General features: G+C 42.4%; 1 protein-coding gene across 1 annotated transcript; it reads left to right on the top strand.

Moving 5' to 3' along the window:
- The first annotated feature begins 45 nt into the window (after positions 1 to 45).
- Positions 46 to 17,552, top strand: LOC136363679 (protein mono-ADP-ribosyltransferase PARP14-like). The gene is made up of 19 exons (XM_066323104.1): positions 46 to 272; positions 369 to 475; positions 563 to 596; positions 1,591 to 1,665; positions 2,367 to 2,564; positions 2,726 to 3,010; positions 3,909 to 4,145; positions 5,035 to 7,286; positions 8,159 to 8,416; positions 8,699 to 8,920; positions 9,910 to 9,991; positions 10,922 to 11,071; positions 11,609 to 11,671; positions 12,714 to 12,881; positions 14,378 to 14,596; positions 14,696 to 15,283; positions 15,739 to 15,884; positions 16,443 to 16,617; positions 16,839 to 17,552. Exons 1-19 carry the CDS (start codon positions 74 to 76, stop codon positions 17,126 to 17,128), a joined length of 5,748 nt encoding a protein of 1,915 aa, XP_066179201.1. The 5' UTR covers positions 46 to 73; the 3' UTR covers positions 17,129 to 17,552.
- Positions 17,553 to 18,270: the final 718 nt, after the last annotated feature.

Below are 18,270 nucleotides of genomic sequence, written 5' to 3'. Positions count from 1 at the left end.
GCTCCGGGCACCTCGGGGTTCGCCGCCGAGAATTGAAAGCGAAAGCGACGGCGAGAAGCGGCATCGGGCGGCCATGGAGGGGCAGCGCCCGTGCGCCTTCCCGCTGCTGGTGCGAGGGGACTGGGGCCCCGCAGAGCCGCCGCCCGCGCTCAGGAAAAAGCTGCTCTGCTACTTCCAGAGCCAGAAGCGCTCGGGCGGCGGCGAGTGCGAGCTGCGGACCGGGACCGACACCGGGACCGGTCACATCCTCGTCTGTTTCTCCTGCCCCGAGGGTGAGCGGCCCGGCCGGGCCGGGGGGGGCTGATGGCGATGCCCGGACGGGCGGGGGACGGCCGCATGCCCCTGACCGGTGCCTGTTGTGTTGGCAGTGAGGGAGCGGGTGCTGAGCCGGCCGGCCCATGAGCTCGTGTGGGGCTCCGAAGGACGGCTGTCGCTGCAGGTCACCGCGCTGCCCGCGGACGGCGACCCCGCGCAGGTGAGGCGGGCGCGGGAGAGGCGAGCGCCGGTCCGGGCGGGCGGGGGAGAGACCGCGGGTGACCGCTCTCCTCTGGTCTCCTTACAGGAGGCGCGACCGGCCGGCGGCGCCGAGACGCCAGGTACGAGCTGCGGCAGGAGCGGCGGGGGGCTCCGGGGTTGGCGAGGCGCTCGGCTGTCCCCTGCGGAGGAGCGGGGATGGGGAAGCAGGCGGAGCTGCCTGCTTGGCCGGGCCGGGCGAACAGCGCTATAGCGCTGTCATTCTCCTCCCCGGCGCTCCCCCTCACTTCCCGAATCCCAAACACGATGTAATTCCTAAGCCACATCCCAGGTACCCGACAGTCTGCCCACGCTATCACTGCTAATACACACACGCACACACACACGGCTAGTCAATATACACACATACACTGCACAATGAATACGTGCACAGCTATTCTAGTCACATCTGGCTAATACACACACGTCGGACTAATCAATGCACACATGTGGCCAATACACAGCTGATATGTGACTGTCAGTACACACAGAAGTAATCCATATACACAGGGCTAATACCCACACAGCTTACTGAGCTCTAATTTCGAAGTACTTGCTTTTCAAAATACCTGCTTGTGCACAGCGGGATTGCTCTGGTGAGGGCTGAAGGCGCGGGCTGGAAAAGCAGTTTCGTCAATCTTACCATTGTTTTTCTACTATAGCTGCGTTTCCTCTTGTTCTGAACTAGGAAGTTGAGCAGTCGTGCTGAATCGAATGCATCCTGACAGAGGCTTTTTCAGAGGTGTAGGGTTTCAAAGGCCCTTCCAAGGGCGGATGTCCTCAGCGCCTCTCAGGTTTAGTGCAGCTTTTTGTGCGAGGAAAGGGCTGTAGTGCATGGCAGGACCTGCTCATGCAGCATGACTGTGTGCTTACATTATGCCCGAGGCTTCTTGAGTTCAGAGTATTCCTGTAACCAATTCAACGTATGGTTTAAAAAGAGGAATCTGTGGAAGTCTGTGATTCTGACAGTGTCAAATGAAACTTAGTTCAAGCTGTGTTAGCTCCTGGGTGTACATTCATGTTCGTTTTCTTCTTGAAGTACCCAGCAACTGAGAAACTGTTGTCATTTATCTCTAGTTAATGAACCCCAGGTGGCTATTGCTGTCTGCCAGAATAAGGAAACTCCTGTGTGTATGCAGCAGGAGAAGACAGGTAAGTGTATCACTTACCCAGTGGTGACCACTGTATTCTTGCTCCTTTAGTTTTCTGGACCTTTCTGCTGCAGCAGTGCCCTGGTCAACCTCGTGGCTTGTGTTTGTCTAATGTAGTGTCAGAATTGTGATCCCAGGCCAAAAGAAATAAATGTATTTTTTCTTTTCTGTGAGTCCCTTTAGAGCCCCCACTTCACTGGCTGCCTCAGACAGGTCAGTTCCTTAGGGGACAGCAGTGGATGCTGGCCTTTGTTCTGGCTAAGGTTGTCCCTACCCAGACCTTCCCAGCTGCTGCCAGCCTTGCTAGGGCAACCCTGTGCTGGAGTATTGGGAGCTGTATACCCCAGGTGCACCTGAGCAGCTGTGGCAGCCAGAGGTACAGACCCCAGGTGACTCACAGCAGTGTCTGGAACTGTGAATGGGGAGCACTGGTTCCTCTCACTGTGTGTTTGTGAAGAAGCTTTTGTATCTTTTACTTGTGCTGTTGTTGCCTGGTGATGAACTGAAGCATTTCCTCCCTACGTGTTGATACGGCAACTCCCGCTAATGAAATGCTTAACTTGTTTGGGATTCTTACCCTGTTCTTTTCCCTGACCTTCAGTGTGATCTGAACAAAAAGTGGCATGAGAGTTTGGAAGATAGGAAGCTTGGTTTCTTTCTTAACTTTTCCCTAAGGCATTAGGGTGTGATCTTTTATTTCAGAATCATATGAGAAACTGGAAGCAGAGAAAGCAACCTCTAGGAATTCCGCTGTAGTAGTAACCACTGCCTCTGGGGAGGAAATAGAAGATGATATTTTGGAAATGTACTTTGAAAATAAAAGGAAGTCTGGTGGGGGGACCATTGAGTCCTATGTCAAAAAGAATCAGCAAGTGATCATCACCTTTCAGAATGAGCAAGGTATGTTATGGGTGTTACACTGCTTAAGCTCCCTTTTAAAAATAGGCCTTTGTTGGTGCAGGATCTCTCTGTGGGCATTGCTCCAAGCAGAAATGGCGTATTATTGCTATTGTTTAACATACTACCCTGCTGTGACATCTCTTGTTTTCCTGTGGGACTAGATGCCCAAGAAGTTTTGCAAAGAAGGCATCGCTTGAGTAAAATTGATCTGGTTGTGAAGCCGTGGCAAGTGGAGACTTCCCAGGAGTTGTGCCGAGTGGAGAACTCTGAAGGATCCCTGCTTCCCACTGCAGTTGTGCTGGAAAATGTGAAGGAGACAACAAAAGACTGCATGTTAATTATGCTGGTAGAGAATGTCAGCGGCTTGTCAGAGGATGATGGTGACTTCAGTGTGGAAATGATACCTGAGTTATGTGCTGCTGTAGTTACTTTTACTGGAAATATTGGTAAGGAGGAGTCAGAGTTGAAGCTGTTTCTTATTAGCTGCATGTTTGTATGCATGCATGGGAGTGAGATTAAGCTGGAAGTATTTTCTTTCATATTTTTAAGGTTTGATGTGATACTGTGTCCTTTTAAAGGAGGATTTACTCTACTAAAGTTAATGCCATAACCTTTATTTGTGAGATATAGAGGCCAGTGCAAATCAAAAAGAGAGCTAGCTCTGGTTTGGATAGTGAACTTAACAGGTAGGACTAAAACCAAGCTGTAACTTCAAACAAGCAATGGAGGATGGAGTTGGTCTCAGAACAGATAGTAAAAGCTGTCCTTGCCAAAAGCTGTCCTTCAGAGAAAGTGTAGATTTTTCTGCCTTAGAAATGATCTGTCTCTCAAGTCGTGCTCCAGTCCTAAATTTTTGGAGTAGCCTTTAGTAAATAAGTAATATTAAGAAACTTAATTGCTTTTCCTTAACAGACAGAAAAGTGACCTGTCTTTTATTGTGAGGATAACAGGGAGGAATTAGTTAAAATGAGAATGTATTTACCATAAAACTGATAGAATTTGAATTGTTAACCCGTGTCTTATTCTGTGTACAAAGCCATAGCCCAAAAATGAACCTGATCTTGTTTTCTTCTGGGATCAAAGAAACTCAGTGACAGTCATTAGGAAAATTAGTGGCAAATTCTGGCTGCAGTCATTGTAGTCAACAATTGTGATCAACCATGAGGGGAATACTAGGTGACAGATACTGAATATGTGGAAAGGAGTAGCTTTGTGGGCAGGTCTGAGCTGATTTTGTAACTCACTGCCTTGATCAGTGCACACAGTGATAGTCTGCTAACATCGTGGTAGAAAAACAAGCTCCGAGTTTGATCTTCTCTTTTTTCTCCTCCTTTCTCTTCATAGATGCAGAGGAATTTGCTAAAAAGCTTAATAAAAACCAGAGAGCAAGGAAACAAAACATTACTGCACGGTGCCTTGAGCGAACAAAAAGTGTTCGGGCTGAAAATATACCACCCAACACCCCCAGTCACTATATAACTGTCTACTTTGAAAATGAGAAGTATGGAGGGGCACAAAGGGTGGATGTTCAACAGCTGCCTGATGAAGATGCAGCTATCATTACATTTGGTGACCAAAAAGGTAATGCAGAAATGCAGAGCCCTTATTTCTTTGAGAACCTCTCATTTAGAGACCAGAATGTGTGTGTTCTAGAGAAATGCCTCCTTTGCCCTAGTAAAACGGCAAATGTAGTGCTTTGCCTGCAGGTCTCATGCTAACTGGAATGCAAGCTTCAGTTTTGGACCAGCTGGGCATAAGGCATAGAATTTTTTTCATTTTCTAGACAGTTTATTTCACCCAGGCCTTGATCCTTACAGAGTTCAGGTTGCAGTTTGAGTTCTGTGGAGAGTGCACAGCCCCATAGGCACAGGGGGCTTCCCTCCCACCTGCCATCTTGACCACCAGCTGCCCATGGCAACATGCCATGCCTGGCTCATCTCAGGACAATTTCTTGGGCAGCTCTTTGGCTGGAGAGCAGATGCTATGGGTTGTCCAGTCACTGGCAGAAAGATGAGTGACTGTGAAAACTAGGACAGGGAGAAGCTGGAGGCATTGCAGTGAAGGGGAGAAATGAACGGGAGTTGAAGGAAAGGGATGGTCTTTTGGGGGAAAACAGGAACTGCTGGGCAATACCCCAAACAGCTATGGAACTGGGCACTTCAAGTACAGCATATATGAGAAGTGGAATCAGAGATTATGCACACCTCCTCCCAGAGGTGGATGCTGTTTTGCTTGACTGTCTCTCTTCAACTTAATTTCTGGCATTTAAAATAAATATTTTTTCAAAAAGTTGGAATTATTTCTATCTGAGAAGGGGAGGACATTAATCTAAAATATTCTTAAAGATAACAAACATTATTATACAGAAAATATAGTTTAAAATTCCCCAAACAATTAAAAAAAAAAACAAACAAAAAAGAAGATCTTAAGTGCTGACATTAATAACTTGGGGATTGTTTGTTTGTTTTAGATGTAACAAATATCCTGGCAAAGAAGCATTCACTCAACAAAACACCAATCTTTGTCTATCCGTACTACACCTCACTGGAAACAGCTCTGTATGGAAAGGAAGGGCCACAGATAAAGAAGCCAGATCCAGTTACATTGCCTCTGGATCCCTATATCTGGAATTATTTGCAAGGAAACAGTAGGCTGATTGAGGCAATAGATCATGAAATGGCAAAGTGTAACTGTGTGCCAGTGTGGCCTGACTCCCCCTCTGCAGATCCAGAAGTTACTTTGCATCCCTCAGATATTTTTTCTGAGCGGAAGAGATCAGTATCTCGATTAGTCAAGGCATGGAAAGAAAATGTTTCCACAGCATTTTTACACAGCATATCAAAATACGAAGCAATTCAATGTCAAGTAAGCACAGAAGTGTGGGAAACCATTAGAAACAGCTTTCCCCATGATGAAGTTCTGATGATCCCACATATTTCCAAGGATTTACATGTTCTAGTAGGTGAAAAAGAAGTTGTGAAGAACGCTGAACAAGAACTGAAGCTTCTGATCAAAAAGGCCACCAGAGAAATTGAAAGAGAAAAGCAAAGAACTGAACTGGAAATCAAGACAGTGAATCCAGGGGAATATGGACTTTTACAGATTACTGGTCTTGAAGAAAAATTTCGTACAGAGTTCCCAGACCTGCAAATAACTTATGATTATTTGCAGAAGAGCGTTAAACTATCTGGAGTGCCCGAGGAAGTTTATAAAGTAAAAGGAGAAATACTTGATCATGTACACAAGATGGCAAAGAAAACAATTAATATCCACCCTCACATTTTTCAGTTTTTAGAGCATATTGATAGTGAAACCCTGTCACAGAGCCTGTTTATATCAAAACAAATTAGTGCCTTTTATGAGCTTGGTGCAGGAGAGATCATCCTGAAAGGGAGTTCTCCTGAAGACCTCCTAAAAGCAGAGGAAGAAATAAAGAAAGAACTGGACCACAAAAGTATTACTTTGGAGGATCGGTCAGTCCTCCAGAAGGAGGAATGGCAGATGCTAGCCAAGGAAAACTGCTCTAATGGAGCTGTAGTAGTCACACAGGCAGAGACTCAGATCATGATTGCTGGTCTTTCTGAATCAGTAGCAAAAGCCTTTGAGGAACTTTCCAGCTTTATAGATGAAAACACACAGGTACAAAGGGTCATTGAAGGAAAGCCCATGGCACTCATAAAGTTTTTTGAGAAAGAGAAGATCAATGATTGGGCTGCCTTAGAAAAAAAAGGTGTGAAAGTTGATTTTAGCACACAGAAAAACTGTGAAGTTATATCCTTGATTGGGCCGAAGACAGAAGTGCTGGAGGGAGTCAGCTTAGTTGAGCGAATTCTGTCTGGCCTGCATTTTAAACGTGTGATAATTGACATGCCAGGAGCCAAGGCTTATGTAAAAGAGCAAGCAGACCTTTTAGCCCCCCATATAAAACAAGTGTTCAAGTGTTTAATCCTACTGGAAGAGCAGCCAGAAGAGCAGCTGCAAGAACAGAAAGAACACAGTATGAGAGGCAAGCTCTATATGCAGGTGGCCATGGGTGAAACTGTAATAGCACTTTATAAAGCTGACTTGTGCACTCATCCTGTTGATGTTGTGGTGAATGCATCTAATGAAGACCTAAGACACATTGGTGGCCTTGCTGATGCCCTGTCAAAAGCAGCTGGCCCAGCACTGCAGGAGGAGTGTGATGAGGTGGTGATGAGGTTCGGGAATTGCCAGCCTGGTGATGCAGTGATCACAGGCGCTGGGAAACTGCCCTGCAAGAATGTCATTCACGCTGTTGGGCCCAGGTGGAGCAAGGAGAAATCAGAAATGTGTGTGAACTTGTTGAAGAAGACAGTGAAAAATTGTTTGCTACTAGCTGAAAAACACAAGCATCGTTCCATAGCTCTGCCTGCTATAAGCGGAGGGATTTTTGGTTTCCCACTGGAACTATGTACTTATTCAATTGTAGCCTCCATCAAGGAGACCTTGGAAGAATCCAAGGGGAACAGCAGCTTGAAGGAGGTTCATCTTGTGGGTTTTGCACAGGATAACATTCAAGCTTTCAGCAAGGCATTCAGAGAAGTGTTTTCAGATTCTTCACCTTCCTACAGGTCACCACGTCATGTCAGTACAGTTCCTGGGCAGAGGAGAACTTCTAAGTGTATTAAGAACTTCCCATTCATAACAACTCAGGAAGGCCTTAAAATTGTGCTGCAAACAGGAAGCATTGAAGATGCTGCAGTAAGTGTTCTACATTATGTCCTATAGAAATATCAAGCAAGTTCTTCTATGTCTTTTTTTAAAACTGACAAACATGAAACCAATGTAATTGGTGAACACTGGCATGAAACATGCAATTGGTATTGCACTTCGTGTGGAGAACAAGTGTCATTAATTGATTTCTAGTTGCCTCCTGCACTGAATTTCTGCTAGCTGGCTGATAGATACTTCACTGGGATCGCCAATACTGGAAGCAACTTCATCCAGGACCCTTCTTGCAATGGCCTGCAAAACCTCTAAGGAGTGGTTGCCTCGCACAGCTTGTGCATGCAGCTCCTTTAGCTGGCCAGGGTAGAATATATGTTAAAATGTGTATAAGAACCCTTCCTGAAGAGCTAAATAGAGAGTTTGACACAATGTTCTTGTATTTTTCTTGTTCATAAGTTACTGCTGTTCTAGCTTCTTTCTCCTTAGATTACCCCCAGTCTTCTTTGTCTTCAGTGTTTGCTTGTCCCCCTAAACCAGCCATGCATGAGAGGCCCTGCCTACCTCAGTGAATCCAGAGTTTGATCTGTGAGCCTCTCTTTGAGAACCAACTTGCACAAATGTTTTTCAAATTGTGGTAGAATGAATAAATGAGGAATGCAGAATTGTTATGTTTCTCCCATTAGGCTGAAATTAATTTCTTTGTTAATTCAGTTTTGTGTTTCTTTGGGCAGGCTCATAATATTAGAATTGAGCATAATTTCTGGTTTATTCCAAAATTTTGTTCGCTCTGGTTGCCATCCCAAAAATTTACCTTGTAAACCATCAAGCAGGCTGTATTTGATTATCCAATGCAAAATTTAAATTTGATACTTACAAGCTAGAGTTTTTGCCTATGTGTTTTACAGACATCCATTGTTGTTGTCAGTGTTGGCAGAGATCTCCAGCTTGACAAAGGGCCACTTGGTAGAGCTTTGCTAAGCAAGGCAGGGCCAATGCTTCAGACAGGCTTGAAAAAAAAAGCCTGGAGGCTTCTTCAGGAAGAAGGTGGAGGAAGAACAGCTGTGGAAGGATCTGTGTTGAAAACTAAAGGTTACAACCTGGCTTGCAGTTTTGTGCTTCATGCTGTGGTACCTATGTGGTCCCAGAAAAACACACCTTCAAAGGTAAAAGAGTTTTTATTTGTCTGAATTTGTCTGGGATTCGTAGTGTGGTTGATGCCACTTTTCCTTTGAAATGGGGGACAGTGTCATACAAGATGAGAGAGTTTGACTCACTCTTTTTTAACTATGGGCCAATCCCTTGTTGACTAAGAAATTCCTTATGAATTCCTTGTATATGGAATTAATTGTATTTTAATACTAAGAGATAGCTGAAATGGAAAGTTACATTACACATACTGGGAAAAAATTACCTCCAGTAACTGAAAAAATAATTGTGCTTTACAGGTCTTGGGTGACATAATCACAAAATGCCTGGAGATTGCTGAAGTACTGTCTTTGAAATCAATTACTTTTCCAGCAATTGGGACAGGGAATTTAGAATTCCCAAGACCTGTTGTTGCTAAATTACTGTTTGACAAGGTGTTTGAATTCAGTAGTAAAAACAGAATAAATTCTCTTGAAGAAGTTCACTTTCTGTTGCATCCAAAAGACACAGCTAATATTCAGGTGAGTTACTGTGGTTTCCTCTCTCTGTTTTGTTATGATATATCTGAGTCTGTCTCATGATACTTGGCTATCTGATGGTCTTCAAAGAATCTGCATGGTGCTTGTTTTTATACTAAAGAAAAGGTTTGCTGACAGTCTCTCATCTATACTGAAAGTTCTCTCTTTGATTCTACCTCCCATGGTCACCCACGTATCGAGTACAGTGTTTATCCTTTTCTGTTTTCTGGGACTAATACACACAAAAGTGTAGTTATTCTTTATCTCATTAACTCACCTAATTCTTCAGTCTGTGGGTCAGACAAGTTTGCTGTAACTCCTGCTTCAGTGCCCACACCCTTGTAAAAAAGGTGTACTTTCAATGGAGTGCTGGTGTCTTTTTAGGAGGAGTCATTCAGCTAGGATTGTTGTGCTGGTAAACTTCTCCAGTAGAAATATATTCAGTAGAAAAATACTGTCCATTCCCCTCTCTTCAGTGTCCTGTTAGCATAAATTTTCTATATCCACACTCGAGTTACTCGTTTCACACCAAAAGAGAGCAGTCATGCTGTGAAGTGATGTCCAGATAACTGTTTCTGCATCTGTTGCCTTCTGTACTTCGTGTAAGAGCTAATACATTCTGAAAGGCTAAACTTGAAGGCTGCTGTGTCAAAGCCTGGGCTATTGTGCACAGAGAAAGGTGGCATTACCTGTAAGAGCTGAGCTGCTGTGAACTACTCACTTGCTGTAAGGATGCCTTCTGTTCTGTATCCCTGTGGAATGGTGACTAGGGTTTTGACTCAGTTATTTGTGATTCTGTCTGTTGCTCCCTCTGAGTAGCCTTGCTCTCTGAGAAAACAACATCTGTCAGGCCTGACCATCAGCATTGTGGCAGATGATGTGAAGTAATTTGCATTTAGCTCTTTCTAAATGTTTTTTAGCTTTGCTTTTCAAATCTTTATTTCTACTGTGTAAAGATTTCTACAGGGGTTGATTTTGATTTCATTCTCTAGGAATTTTCAGATGAATTTGAAAACAGGTCTGCAGCTGGTAAAGTGGAGAAGCCTTCTCCAAATGATGCTAGCCAAAGCACAGGTAAAGTTTATTCATAGAAGCTGTGTGCCCACTGATTTTTTTTATTATTTTTTCCAAGTATTCCAGGGAATGCCTTCATTATGGATATTTAGTACTTGCTTGGTGAGCATGTCATTCCCAAAGTGTGAGTGGCTGCTGTAAAGGCAATATTTTCAGGCCGAGTGTTTGTTACATCTGAAATAGTGTTAGAGATGCTAAGAAAAAAAGTGTTCCTATGATTCCTTATCTGGATAGTGCCCCTGCAGTTTGGAACAGCAGAAGCCATAAGGTGTCAAGGACATAAGTAGTGCTTTTTGTTTCATTGCTGCAGCAGCAGATTAAACTCTGAACAAGTCAGTGTCTTCCTCTGTCCTCAGAAGGCAGGTGAGATCCTGGTTATGTGTGTTAAAGTGGTCTTTAAAATACTCTTAAATCTTTTAGGTGTTCAGATGAGTAACAAAACCAAACTGAGATGTCCTTGGTATTATCCATTTTAATGGAACTGCAGCCTGTAGAAAAATTAGTTACATGTTGCAAACTTAATTATAACTTTACAAATAACACATGAGTAAAAAGTTCTACCTTTTCAAGAAGTAGAGAACCTGCCTGGAAACTGTGAGACACAGGAGCAAGAATGAGACTTGGAAAGTTTGGTGCTTTCTTACTTTGGAGTTTTGCAATGGTAAAATGTCATTAAGTAGTGTCTGCATACCAGGTGTGCAGCAAAACACATTTTCCCTTCCATCCTGCCATGACAGAAATGATGGGAATGAGTCCAGGTTGAGTACAGACTCCTGTGAGAAGGAATGATTTTCAGTTAGCATGTCAGGCAATCCTTTTCACAGGCTGAGCCAAACTGTGGTCTTTATAGGCATTGTAGCCAAGAAAAAGTCCCTTACCTTTTACATCATCACTGCCTTCTGCTCAGGGTCTGTATTTCTTTCCCTGCAGCTTTTTCTCCTACCCCTTCGACCTCATCACACAATGTGCCTGAGATGACCCTTGGCTCCATCGTGTTCCGGGTGGCAGAAGGTGATATTACCAAGGAGGAGGGAGATGCCATTGTAAACATAACAAATCAAACCTTCAACCTCAAAACAGGTATTTTAATTGATATTATGTGTGAAAAAAGTGTATGTGCTTGGAAGGGCTGGAAAAGAAGAGGAGCAAGTATTTTTCTTCAATGCTTTAAATCTTTTTATTTGTTTCACCGTGTAGTTTCTGTTTCGCTTCTTAGGGTACAAAAGTTCAATGAGGAAGTGTCTGAAACTTTATTCAAGAGTGTTTAAGACTCTTGCAGAAAGGGAAAGAGAAACTAATACATACGTACATACATACATACATACATACATATATATAAAAAAAAATATATAATCCTTTTATAGAACACCTCTCAGACTAAAGGAGGAGACAAATCTCAATGGGGTTTTAATCTTAGTGAAACTTGTTAGGTACTCAAAACATCAATTTGAATTGAAAAGCATATAAGGCTAAAATTTTGCCGACAGTGTTTTTCATTTATAATCTGTAATGATATCAGAATTGAGATGTTTTAGATGTGATGAGGCATGCAGTTTTGCCTCAGATGGGCCTTTAACAGCAGTTAACAGTGGATTCATGTTGCTCTTCTCATTTAAGGTGTCTCCAAAGCAATTCTGAATGGTGCTGGAAAAGCAGTTGAAGATGAATGTGGTGTACTAGGTATGGTATAACATTTCTGATCTTTCCAAAGCTGTTAAAGCATGGCAGGGAATCTCTTGGAATACTTTCTCAGTACTGACTACTGTAGTTCTATCTGTATTGTGCACTATGCTACAGGAACTAGTTTTTGATCAGTTAATGTGATACTTGTAAAACATCTAATGAGGGAAGGAAAGAAAAATCTTCAAGAGGAGACAACTTCTAAGCATACATAAAGATCCAAATCTACGAGTTATTGCATCCTCCTATTCCAGGAGAGATTTCCATGATAGAAACAGAGTCAGCACTGAACAGAGCCATGAGCAATGGGTGATGCTGGCAAAAAATTTATTAGAGAAACCATCTCTCACTGGAAACAACTGTGTAGCTGCAAGTCCTTTTGTTATTTCTCAGTGAGATGTTTGCTGTTTGGCCTAACTAGTAACTACCACATCCTCTGGGTGACTGCTTATTCAGTTGTGTGAAACTGGGTTCCTGCCTCAGAAGAGGCATTTATTTGTAGGCCAAATAGAGCTATTGGACAGCAAGTATGATGAAAGAGGAGTAAAGATGAATGAGTATGTGATTTAAAATGCCAGAAAATAAGGGAAGTGAGAAATATGCAGGTATGGAGGTCTGCTTGGAATACCAACCAAAAGAAAAGAATTATGTGGAAGAGATCCAAGGTGAACAAGCTTCTCTTGCACAGGCCAAGAGGGTAATTTGGGCTAGGTGGCCTGCAGGTAGATGGCATATTTTTGTGTGTGTGTGTGTGAAGGCAGAGTGTCAGTCTGCATGAAGTTTTCCAAGTTTACTGAGAAAACCTGACAAATAAACAACACACTAAATTTATTTGCCAAAGGAGGCAAATATTTTACAAAAATAAAGTGAGTTCTTGTGCCTTGGAAGTGAAAATTGAGTGAAGATGTTGCTGACTTTATGGAAGGAGACACAAAGCTTATCCAGGGGCATATTTGTCACCACTTTGTATTTCCTAATGAGGACCAGTACACATCTATTTTTGGGGATAATTGTTGATTATTTTCTCCTCCTTTTGTTTCAGCCCAGAAAAATGACAAAAACTATATCATCACCCAGGCAGGAAACCTGCCATGCCAAAACATAATGCATTTTGTTTCCCGAGATGATATCAGGTCCCTGGTTTCCCAGGTGCTCCATGTGTGTGACCTGCAGCAGTACACCTCTGTCGCCTTGCCAGCAATTGGAACAGGTCTGTGTCTCCCTGTAGGGGCATCCGTGGATGGCAGGGAGAAGGAACTGTGCAGACCTGAGATATTCTAGAAACACGTGGTTTTATTGCAAGGGTCATGGGTAAAGAGGGCTGATTTCTGCCACCAGCCTCGGCTGAAGCGAAGCCCTAAAGAGAGAGGGAGAGAGAGAGAGGGGGGATGAGGTAAGGGAGGTAAAAAAGCCAAGAGGGGATGAGAGGTAAGAAGAGTGCCGGGGTCAGGGTGGTAGGAGAGAGTGAGGTAGAAGAGGAAGAAGAGTGAGGACTTTGATACAACACATTATATCTCCTTTTGTGTTGAACGTTTTAATTTACAGTGACCAACCGGCACAAAATACAAAACCTACAAACTTTGCATGCAACCTGTGAGAACTACTATATTACCATATCTTCCTATATTCTAAACTCTAAAGACTACTCTTCTTACCTACTTTTTCCTTGATGCCTTGGCAGGGTGGAGAGGGGCTGCATCCTTCAACCTATCTCCAGTTAATCACCATCTTCCTGCCTGCCATGCCTACATCTCAAAGCTGGCCTTCATTTCCATTTCACTCACAGATTTTATATCTCCGGTATTTCTTACCAGACAGTCATATCCATCAGCCCTTCCTGTCCCATTTTTCCCAACATCTCCCTTTTCTGAAAAGGATTCAGTGCATGTGATCCTGGTGATCTCAGGGCTCAAGTGGTGGCTTTGATTTATCTGGAGAGGTTATTATTTGGTGAAAATTTATTTGGAAATACGCAATCTTTAAAAATGTTATTAGAGACTCATGAAAGCTAATAAGCTTTGCTCCTTACAGTGATCTAGTACATAAAGAGCATGAGTTTTCTAAAGACAGCACTTCTTGCTAGCTAACAGGGATTCAAAGGTATGTCTGTGCTTGCTGAAGAACCTACAGCCTGGCATGTGTAGGCAGCTCATCAGAGAATAGCCAGGACCACACTTCTCCATTGCTGAAATCAGCAGATGATGGAACTCTGGCCAGCAGCTGCACAAGTAGGGTTGATACAGATGGAACACAAACCTGTCAAAAAGCCAAGATTGTCCCTCTTTCTTCTCATGTTATTTTCAGTTCGTTTGGTAGAAATCCCTGGAGTTGGAAAATCCAGAACTGAACCCCATGGGCATGGGAACCTCTTGCATGAATAAAACTAGGCTTGCATTTTGAGCAAGGAATGGACTACTGGGCCACTGAGCAGCAGGCCTGTGGCCTATTAGTTACCCAAGCCATATCATCTGCATCATAACCTGATTGGTTGCCAAGCCAACAAAAGGAAACTTCCATTTTTCCCTTGCTGGAAAGGTGATCCTGTTAAATAGAAACCTTTCTTAATTGCCAGCCCGAGGTTGTTCTCAACCTGTTTATGATTCAGGTGATTTTGGGTATGTTAATAGCTTTTCTTTTAAAGATGTTTTAATCATCTGTAACAGTTATGAACACTTTTTAGAGCAAAGTACCTGCAACTTGTTTCAGGAGAGGCGCGTCGCAATCCAGCTGAGGTGGCTGACAGCATGATAGATGCAGTAACTGACTTTGCAAAAAGGAATTCTGCTACATCTCTGAAAATGGTTAAAGTTGTCATCTTTCAGCCACACCTGATGAGCGTGTTCCAAGCAAGCATGCAGAAAAGAGAAAGGTCTCCTGCAACACGCATCAGATCGCTCGTTTCCAAGGCATATCACATGAGTAAATGTAAGTAGATGTCACTTAAGCACAGGTTATAGATCAATCTGTTTAGCATCAGCTAATAAAGACTAATATTAATGACAATATTTGTGTATTTCAATATAGTACTCTGGAGCTCTGAGAAACATTCCCCAAAGGAAAAAAACAAAGTGGTTTTGGAAAAGAAAATTGACCTGGCTGTTGTGCAGATCTGTGGTGAAAATAAAGAAGAAGTGGAAGAAGCTGAAAATTGGCTGAGAAAAGCAATTTCAAAAGAACAATCTCAAACAGAAATTGTAGATGAGTCTATCTCTCATTTCAGTGAAGAAGAGTATGAAGAACTGGATGATCTAGGAAGGAAATTAAAAATTGTTCTTAGTTTGAAGAGTACCTCTATTGAAATTTCAGGGGTTACAAAAGATGTCTGCCTGGCTTCTGTAGCTGTTCATAAAATGATCCTCAGGGTAAAAGCTGCTAAAGAGGCCCAGGCAAAACTTTTACAAAATTCAATTGAATGGAAATATCTTGAAAAGGATTCTTATGTGCCCTTCAACAGTCTCACAAATGTGGAGTTGGAAAATGCTTACATAGGAAAGCAGAAAACTATTGAAGTCACCATTGGTGAGCGAATATACACAGTGGATCTGGAAAGTAAGACTGCTGTGGATGCCCAAGGAACACAGATACCCATTACACGTGTTGACAAATCTGAAGGTAAGTAAAGGCATCTTGGCAGACTGATGTTCCCATGTGAAAACCTGGTTGTATCCAGTAAGAAAAAGGAGAAGGGAATGATGAGAATATTTGAAACACATGTTAGGAGCTTTGTTCTGGTTTTTTTCTGGAGAATGTAGAAAGGAACCAAATTGAGAAATAAAAGAACCTTGCAGCTATTTAAACTATTTTGAAAAGAGAGTAATGCATTCTGATGTTCTTAACAGGTTTATTAACAATAATTTTCTTGTAGCAATTGTTGTTCTAGATCTCAGGTCACTTCTAATCTTGAGCCATACCCTCATTTACTACTGACCCTTTACAATACAAGGAGATACCTCTTTCTGAGTCATCCATAAGGAAGATGTACAGACTTCAAGAAGGATTTGTAGCAGGTCATGTTTCCTTTTAAGCAGGGGATTTGGTGAGTATGATTGACTGTGTTTCTTCTGCAGATCAAAAGTCAACAGTCCTCCCTCCGACGTGGGACCATATGGAAAACGAGCGACTCAAAATAGTGGAACTAAAACCAGACTCAAAAGAGTATAAAGATGTGCAAGGAAGGTTTCTGCAGACTTGTCAGTCATTCAGAATTGAAAAGGTAAAAGCAAGTCATAATTTCTGAGCATAAATAACTTGATGACAAGTGATGAAGGATACTGATAACAACAGAAAAAGAAATTCCCCTGGGATTTCTAAAGTTGGACAAGTTTTTCTGGCTGTCACTAACTTTATTCAGATTTAATCAGTTTACTGTTGCAGTTGAAGTATTTGCAGCAGCTTTTAAGCAGTCACTTCTTCAGCTCAAGGGGAGAGTGCTCTTCCTTGGAATGGTTTTTGCTGTAGCAGAGCACATCTTTTGCCCACATAAGCCATGTGTGCTGTGCAGGCCCATCAGGCATCTGCAGCCTGGAAACCTGTGAAAAGCTCCTGTACTGTTTGTCAGGAAGTGTTTGTCTCACGATTTAGGCTGGGTTCTGCCTATATGCCATGCCAAAGATTTGAAGGATATGACTAACTTATTTCATCATCTGGTATACGTGCATTGGAGCTAGGAGGGGAATCTTGGAAGCCAATTGAATGATTGATAATGCTAATTTTTTTCATGACAGCAACCTACCCACTTTCTTTCTTTGTGTCTTACTTTCAAACTTCACAGATTGAAAGGATACAGAACCGATATTTCTGGAAAAACTACCAAATAAAAAAGTGTGAAATGGATAAAAAAAATGGCCACAGAAATAATGAGAGGCTTCTGTTTCATGGGACGAGTCATGAGTCATTAACCCTTATTAACAAACATGGATTTAACCGGAGCTATGCTGGAATGCACGGTAATGTAACTTTCAAAACAACTCTTGTTTTCCTGTGTAGGGCTAGGACTGATTTGCCATGCCATGTATAGTCCTACCTTGTAGCAAAGTTATTTCTTTTGTTGTATCTCCCTGTTGCAAATAAAAAGCAGAGTTGTCCAGAGATTTATAGGCTCTGAAAGTGGCAGGTAAGGAATTGCTGCTACTGAAACACTCTCAAACCTTTGCTTTTCTGCCTACAGCTGCAAACTTTGGAAATGGAACATACTTCGCTGTTAACGCCAACTATTCTGCCAGCGACCTCTACTCTAAACCAGATGAGAATGGGAAGAAGTACATGTACTTGGCCCGAGTCCTTGTTGGAGAGTATTCTCTGGGAAAAAAAGGATCAATTACTCCAGCACGAAAAAATCTTAGCAACTCTGTAGATCTGTTTGATAGTTCAACTGATAACATGATCCATCCATCCATGTTCATAATTTTTAATGACATTCAAGCTTACCCAGAATACCTTATCACTTTCACTAAGTAAGGATTTTGATTGCAGCCACAACTGCATGTCTTTCAGACCTTATGTAGGATGGAAACACCTGTAACAAAACACACAACAAAAATAATAAAGAGTTGTGTCAAATTAAATGCTTTCTTGATTTAAGCAATCTGGCAATTTCTGATACCCCCTGAAGCTTGTTTACACTTGGAGCAGCTGAATGTATTAACACTCAAGCACAATATTGTACTGCAATCCTCTTTTAGATTATATAGTGAGCGTTTGTACTGTATCAGCCTTTCCACACAGCCTTAGGCCCTTCCTAACTGCTGCTGGGGAATTGGAAGGGATAATGCAGCCACGGACTGTTCAGTGTTGCATTTCTAATACCTTCTTACACTCTGTGACAATCTAATAATGAATTATTTTAATGCAGTTTTCAATAAATAAACCACTTGTACTTAAAGGCTTGTGTTTGTCTAAACCTCTTTGAACATTTAGCATTGGTTTCTAACCAGTGAACTTCAATGAACTTGACATTACAGATACAGATTGACTTGTTTTTAATACAATAACCCTGCTACTTTGCAGCATCCCCAACTTTGAGAAGCCCTTGGCTCCTCTGAATGTATTGGGTTTGACTTCCTTGGTTGTATGATTAAGAAAAAAAATCTTCCAATGCTTTCTTTAATGTTTTACTGTGGGTTGGTGTGTCTGTATGAGCAATAAGTACTGTAGGGTAACTGTGGACAAGGGACATCTTTTCTAAGGAAGATGGTGTGAAACAACATGAATTTGCAAGTCAGACATCTCAGTAGAGCCATAAACCTCAGGCTGTACATTTGTACCCATCCCATCACTCCTTCTGCAACAGCGCCAGAACGGCTTCCTCTGGGCTTTTTTGCTTTTTACTTTGTCAGTTTTCTAACCACTGAAAGTTGCTGTTGAAATCAACTGTGTTGAAATCAATTTAACTGAGAGCTGTAAATCAAGGTAGTGGTATGGGGCCCAATAGTTTTGCTTGTACAGTGAATAAACGTATTAAGTCCCTGCAACAAATACGTTCAGTCGTTCATCAATGTGTCGGGAACCAGAGCAGATGGCTCCAGGTGCTTGATAGCTGCTGATGGGTCACTGGTAACTGTCTGACCATTCTCTCCAGGAGCCAGAACTGAATCAGGTGT

Source organism: Sylvia atricapilla, chromosome 7 (assembly GCF_009819655.1).
Source record: "Sylvia atricapilla isolate bSylAtr1 chromosome 7, bSylAtr1.pri, whole genome shotgun sequence".
NCBI classification, from domain to species: Eukaryota; Metazoa; Chordata; class Aves; order Passeriformes; family Sylviidae; genus Sylvia; species Sylvia atricapilla.
The sequence above is the reverse complement of the archived record's forward strand: the minus strand, read 5'-3'. Positions and strand labels throughout refer to the sequence as shown.

Excerpts from the sequence above, each read along its gene's own strand:
- LOC136363679 (XM_066323104.1), top strand. The coding sequence starts at position 74 with ATGGAGGGGCAGCGCCCGTGCGCCTTCCCGCTGCTGGTGCGAGGGGAC. Across the intron at positions 3,011-3,908 it reads TACTTTTACTGGAAATATTG|ATGCAGAGGAATTTGCTAAA; the intron begins GTAAGGAGGAGT and ends TTCTCTTCATAG. Across the intron at positions 4,146-5,034 it reads TACATTTGGTGACCAAAAAG|ATGTAACAAATATCCTGGCA; the intron begins GTAATGCAGAAA and ends TGTTTGTTTTAG.